The sequence below is a fragment of the Salmo salar genome, chromosome 11 (assembly GCF_965601325.2).
Source record: "Salmo salar chromosome 11, fSalSal1, whole genome shotgun sequence".
NCBI classification, from domain to species: Eukaryota; Metazoa; Chordata; class Actinopteri; order Salmoniformes; family Salmonidae; genus Salmo; species Salmo salar.
Window position 1 is genome coordinate 86,545,585 of NC_138301.1, and position 7,159 is coordinate 86,552,743.

A 7,159-nucleotide genomic window follows, 5' to 3' on the forward strand; every position below is an offset into this window, starting at 1 on the left:
CTCTTCTCCACCCAACCTGACACCACATATGGATCAGCCAGAAGGCAAGGATCCATTCTCTCAAAAAAATCTCACTCCCACTGCGCAAAAAAATATCTATCTGGACGAGGCTCAAACTCAGCGGTCTTCACCACACATGCCTCCGCAGTTAATTCATCATCACTCTAGTCCTGTTCAACTTCCTTCTGTCGTATAGAGGGGACCAAGGCGCAGCGTGTTGAGTGCTCATAATTACGTTTATTTAAACTCAGAACACTAAAGAAAATAACAAAGAGAAAACGAACAGCTAACAGTTCTGTCAGGTACTTGAAGTCTACACAGAACACAACTAAACAGAATTCAACTGCCCACAAACACACTAGAAAAAACCCCAACATAAATATGATCTCCAATTAGAGACAACGCGAACCAGCTGCCTCTAATTGGAGATCATCCCAAAAACCTCCAACATAGAAATAGAATACTAGAACAAAACATAGAAATAGAAACATAGACAAACCACCCAAAACACCCCCTGTCACGCCCTGACCTACTGTACTATAGAAAATGACATCTTACTAGGGTCAGAACGTGACAGACGACGATGATGATGATATAACGATCGTGAAAAATGTAGCGCATATATGCACTCACACAAAACAATATCCCACATCGCAGGTGGGAAAAAGGACACACTAAGTATGATCCCCAATTAGAGGTAACGATTATCAGCTGCCTCCAATTGGGAACCATACACACACACCAACATAGAAACCCCCTCAGTCACGCCCTGACCTAAAACACCATAGAGAATCCCGAGGGCTCTCTATGGTCAGGGCGTGACAGACAACCATTAGGGCATAGGTCTACCCGCCATTTTGTCCACCTGTCTGCTTTTGACGCTCTTGTCAAAGACAGTCTGTGCTCTTGTATTAAAAAATAGATGGGGTGCGTTCAAAGGGCCAGGGTTCCAGTTCCTTAATACACACAAACTAAAACAAAAATAACGTAACAATTTCTAACTCCCTCCCCAAGCTCCGGGGCCTGAGAGGGTGGTACTGCTCGTGCAAGTACAGTGAGGGAAAAAAGTATTTGATCCCCTGCTGATTTTGTACGTTTGCCCACTGACAAAGATATGATCAGTCTATAATTTTAATGGTAGGTTTATTTGAACAGTGAGAGACAGAATAACATAAAAAAAATACTGAAAAACGCATGTCAAAAATGTTATAAATTGATTTGCATTTTAATGAAGGAAATAAGTATTTGACCCCCTCTCAATCAGAAATATTTTTGGCTCCCAGGTGTCTTTTATACAGGTAACGAGCTGAGATTAGGAGCACACTCTTAAAGGGAGTGCTCCTAATCTCAGTTTGTTACCTGTATAAAAGACACCTATCCACAGAAGCAATCAATCAATCAGATTCCAAACTCTCCACCATGGCCAAGACCAAAGAGCTCTCCAAGGATGTCAGGGACAAGATTGTAGACCTACACAAGGCTGGAATGGGCTACAAGACCACAATAACTTCCATCCTTCTGGACCTCTTCTCCACCTTAGCCGTGCCATTGACCACCATTGCCACAAATAATATGATTTGCAGATGTCAATCAGTCACAATTTACCCATGACGCATCATGGTTTTAATGCTCTCGAACAATGCCATGGATTCAAGGCTCTGGCAAAGATTTGTATAACTGCTCCATTTGTGGCTCTGGTGGTTGACTGTACCTGAAAAGGTAGGCTATACATATACAGTACTTCATCATGCCAACTAATTAGCTCCAGCTTTCTGTTTACACTAAACTACTAAGAAAACATTGCAGTACATTCAGTATTCTACATGACATGGCTAATGCCAAAGATGGTGGTATGGCACTGTTCCTCTGCTAATAATCAGATGAGCCCAAATACATTTACCCACATTTCGTAGTCGAGGGAAGACCATAAATAATCTAGACTTGACTATGCTTCAAATACTAGAAAAGATTAAGCAAATGTTAACAATTGGACACGCAACCATCTTTATTTGATTTACAAGTTCAATCAAAATCAAAAGTCTGACAAGACAGATAGTAAATCACAAAACATCCCCCTGATTGCGTAGAAGACCATGAGTTAGAGCCTACTGGTCTGAGACCTGACTAAAACCCGACAAAGACTAATAAACTGACATTATCCCTGGGTTAATTAAGATGCAGTAATCAAGTCAGTTTCTTTCCCTGAGGTCTCTCCACTCTCCCCCTATAAATCTTAACACGGGTCCCAGAATGATCCAAATGATGCTCTGCTTGGGTGTATAGGCATGTGGGGGCTTTCGAACAACAGGAGCTCAACGTAATTGGCCGGGAACATTCTGTAGTGTCCGTACGGTCTGTGGCCTCCCCACCAATCCTCGTCCACCATATCGATCCCTGTGATGATGTCATCTGAATCAAAGGTGATCTTAGAGTCGTCAGCTGAGGAGAAGATTGAGAGGTGAGAATAGATGAACGAAGGGAAGGAATAGAAAGATGACAGAAAACATGAGAGATGAGAAAATATGGAAAGAGAAAAAGAGGGATGTGATTTGAAACCAGAGCTGGGCAACACTCACTGGCTTGGTAGTCATACAGGGCCCTAGTACGCAAATTCTGTCCACTGGCCTCCTCTCCCTGCTCCACCACCTGAGAGAGAGATTGTTCAAGTGATTTTCAAGTGATAAGGAGTTAAAGAAAACCTAAAGGCGGTTAAAACATTGTATTCATAACACGGCTGAGGGCAACGTTGTCCTACTTCATGTAGACTCAGTGTTGGTGTGTCCTGGTAGATACCCTCATAAATGTTCGCATTTGTCTCAGCCAATGGCAGGGGCTCGTACACCTCGTCTGGGCCAATGGGCGCCTCTGTACCCGGAACCAGGGTGGCAACAGTTGGCTCGGAGAGATGAAGAAGACCTCCGGCCAGCTGTAGTTTTTAAGTGGTAACAAAGTGAGAGTGGAAATTAGTGCACGTGTGTGAGGCCTACTGTCCTCTAGTGCTGAGTCCACTGGATCATCAAAATCATCAGACCAGTACTCCTTTTCAGTAAAAGAAGACTGACACACACACAAACATTTTATTTTGACTGAAAGGCTGAAAGGGTTAGCGGCGTGCATGCATGTCTGACCTGTTTGTTGGACAGGTGAGGGCGGGCAGCTGGTGACTCAGGCTGCGAGAGCAAAGGAGCAGGGGTTAAAGGGTTATTTATGATAAAGGTGTGTGCATGCATGTCTGACCTGTGGGTTAGACAGGTGAGAGCGGGGCAGCAGTTTTAGGGCTTTCTGGGAACAGGGGTTTCTGGGAGCAGTGGAGCAGGGGTTAAAGGGTTACTTATAATACAGATGTGTGTGTGGGTGCGTGCGTGTATTACCTGTGTGTTGGACAAGTGAGAGCAGAGCTGTCGGTGCCTCGGGCCCTGAGAGCAGAGGATCAGGGGTTTCTGGGAGCAGAGGAGCAGGGGCTTCTCGGAGAAGTGGAGCAGGGGATTTTGGGGACTGTGGTTCGATTGGCGTCTCTCTCTCAGTGGACTTCTGAGACAGAAAGGGGCTCTGCAGATTCCCTGAAAGTGGGGGATGTGTTATTGATATGTCACAATTATTAATTGAGAACCTTAAAGTCAATAAGTGTTTAATGTTGACTGGTTTTCTAAGTCGATACCCATCTAGCTGGTTTATTTTTTGTATTTTTTTTAACCTTTATTTAACTATGCAAGTCAGTTAAGAACAAATTCTTATTTACAATGACAGCCTACCAAAAGGCAAAAGGCTTCCTGCGGGGATGGGGGCTGGGATTATACATAAGAAAAAATTAAATAAATATCGGACAAAACACACATCACGACAAGGGAGACAATACAACACTACATAAAGAGAGACCTAAGATAACAACATAGCAAGGCAGCAACACATGACAACACAGCATGGTAGCAACATGACAACAACATGGTAGTAACACAACATGGTAGCAGCACAAAACATGGTACAAACATTATTGGGCACAGACAACAGCACAAAGGGCAAAAAGGTAGAGACAACAATATATCACGCAAAGCAGCCACAACTATCAGTAAGAGTGTCCATGATTGAGTCTTTGAATGAAGAGATTGAGATAAAAACTGTCCAGTTTGAGTGTTTGTTGCAGCTTGTTCCAGTCGTTAGCTGCAACGAACTGAAAAGACGAGCGACCCAGGGATGTGTGCGCTTTTGGGACCTTTAACAGAATGTGACTGGCAGAACGGGTGTTGTATGTGGAGGATGAGGGCTGCAGTAGCTATATCTCAGATAGGGGGGAGTGAGGCCTAAGATGGTTTTATAAATAAGCATCAACCAGTGGGTCTTGCGACAGGTATACAGAGATGACCAGTTTACAGAGGAGTATAGAGTGCAGTGATGTGTCCTATAAGGAGCATTGGTGGCAAATCTGATGGTGTTGCTTATCTATGGGCAATTCCACGATAACTGAATTGCGCCAAGACTCAGAAATCATTGATTTCAAAGCTTAACATACCATACTCTATGCACAACTACTTTTAACAATTTACACTGAACATTTGACCTAAAAACACATTTACTGGAAGAATTGTGCAGATGCAAAAAGTGTGGTAAAATAATTTATGTAAAATCTCCCTCAGTTTTTTTTATTTTTTATGTGACCACGGTTTCCATGATGTCTGCAGAAAGAAGGGGGTGCCAGCCATGACATGACACCTTGAGTTTGAAAAAAATCTATTTAGATTCTTGATCTACAGTAAGTGAAGTGGATTTACACCCAGTAACATCATTTAATTATGGGTCCCTGATCTGTACTACACAGAAATACATAATGGATGTCAATCTCTTCATGGAGATGTATCCTAAATAGGCACACAAAGAAAGGTAGAAATATGCAATATCCTCCTTTTGCATATCTGGGTATTATTCTACACACTGGCTATTACAAGTCTAAGCCAGGGGAATTGTTTTCAGATGGTCATAACAAGGATCATTTAAATATTTCATAGCATTTTTGGACCCCTTCAGGTATAAAAATAAATAAAAACATTTTGATTTAACATTGAATTTGTCCTTACTGCTATTAGCCCATAGAAACATATTGAGTAACAGATGCATACATGGAAAAACAGATAGTCAAAAATAAATAAGAAGTTTGTTTCGAAGTGTCTGTCCTGTATCTGAGAGAGAAGATCAGGAAATTATATATACAGTATCAGTCAAAAGTTTGGACACACCTACTCATTCAAAGGGTTTTCTTTATTTGACTATTTTCTACATTGTAGAATAATAGGGAATACATCAAAACTATGAAATAACACATATGGAATCATGTAGTAACCAAAAAAGTGGTAAACAAATCAAAATAGATTTTATATTTGAGATTCTTCAAAGTAGCCACTTATTGCCTTGATGACAGCTTTGCACAGTCTTGGCATTCTCTCAACCAGCTTCACCTGGAATGCTTTTCCAACAGTCTTGAAGGAGTTCCCACAGGTGCTGAGCACTTGTTGGCTGCTTTTTCATCACTCTGCGGTCCAACTCATCCCAAACCATCTCAATTGGGTTGAGGTCAGGTGATTGTGGAGGCCAGGTCATCTGATGCAGCACTCCATTACTCTCTTTCTTGGTCAAATAGCCTTACACAGCCTGGAGGCGTGTTGGGTCATTGTCCTGTTGAAAAACAAATGATAATCCCACTAAGTGCAAACCAGATGGGATTTCGTATCCCTGCAGAATGCTGTCGTGCAGTAACACTCCCCCATCCAACCTGACAGAGCTTGAGAGGATCTGAAGAGAAGAATGGAAGAAACTCCCAAAATACAGCTGTGCCAAGCTTGTAGCGTCATACCCAAGACTCGAGGCTGTAATCGCTACAAAATCTGGAAAAAGTCAAGGGGTCTAAACACTTTCTGAAGGCACTGTATAACAGTCATAGTATGTTACCATTACTGAGAATGTTATTGTAGCTGAAGCGGTCTGTTTGTTTATTATGTAGATTTGGCTACTTTGAACATCATTACTAACAATTTTAAAGAGCGGCTTTACCTAAAAAGTAATGTCTCCGTTTGACAATGGCCTATGTGGCATTGATATGAATCAAAAACATTCATTCTAGTGTCAAAATAAACTATACAGTGTAAATAGGATAATGTTTGTCATTAAAGTCAGTCTCCTCTAAAACTAAGATTTGCAAGCTGGTAGGAAAAAATTATACGTCACGGAATGAAGGGTACTCTTAACAGTTTTCTTTGGGTTGAGTTTATTTCAATCGTGCCCATAGCTGGTATCACCCAAGTAACGGTCAATTCGGAGTGCAGCTGCATGCAATCATACTGCCCACGGTCAATTTTGTTCGCACACCAGCTGGCTGAATTTAATTGGTGAAAGAAGTTGACTAGCCCTATCTAGCCTAGGCGACTTCAAGACCTTGTTAGACTGTTACAAGTTATCTAGAAGGGTGAGTTACCACTTTAAAGATTTTGAAAAAAGCTAACATAAGTACATGTGACAGATAGGATCAATAATAAATATTTTATGTTGCATTCTTCAGTTGGTTCCTTTTTCCAATATGAAATGGATTTTAAAAAGCGTTATTGTGATATAACGCTTACTTCAGTGAGATTGAATGTGCAGTAGATTTAGCCATGACAACAATACTTTCATTCAGAACCGAAAATGAACCTGATTTCAACGTCTGGAAAATACGTATTTCTACATCTGGAAAATAGGTATTTTCAACTTCCGAAAAATAACTTTTCAACTTTCATTCAGAACCGAAAATGAACCTGATTTCAACGCTCAGAAAATACATATTTCCATATCCAGAAAATACGTATTTTCGACGCCCGGAAAAAAACATATTTTCACCTTTCATTCAGAACCTAAAATGGACCTAACTTCAATGACTGGAAAATGATCCTTTTAGAGGTCTTTCAATATCATTTTGCTATCTAGGTTGTCTCATTAACTCATTGGTGTGTGGTGGGATTATGATCGGGATGGGTGCATGCGCATTATCATCATAGTACCTTCGTCACTTCACACTGAATATGTACATAGCCAATGTAAATCTAATCTAATTCAGTCTAGTGAAAAAACAGCGATATTCAGTGTGCAATCCAGACTAATGCAGACATGGCAAAGATATACAAAAAAAATGTACACG

General features: G+C 41.1%; 1 protein-coding gene across 1 annotated transcript; it reads right to left on the bottom strand.

Moving 5' to 3' along the window:
- Positions 1 to 1,419: 1,419 nt before the first annotated feature.
- On the bottom strand, positions 1,420 to 2,924 carry dbnla (drebrin-like a). Its single transcript, XM_082957604.1, has 3 exons — positions 2,794 to 2,924; positions 2,577 to 2,646; positions 1,420 to 2,439 (listed from the first exon to the last, which is right to left on the bottom strand). The coding sequence occupies exons 1-3, from the start codon at positions 2,809 to 2,811 to the stop codon at positions 2,234 to 2,236; spliced, it is 294 nt and encodes a 97-aa protein (XP_082813730.1). The 5' UTR covers positions 2,812 to 2,924; the 3' UTR covers positions 1,420 to 2,233.
- Between the last annotated feature and the right edge of the window lie 4,235 nt (positions 2,925 to 7,159).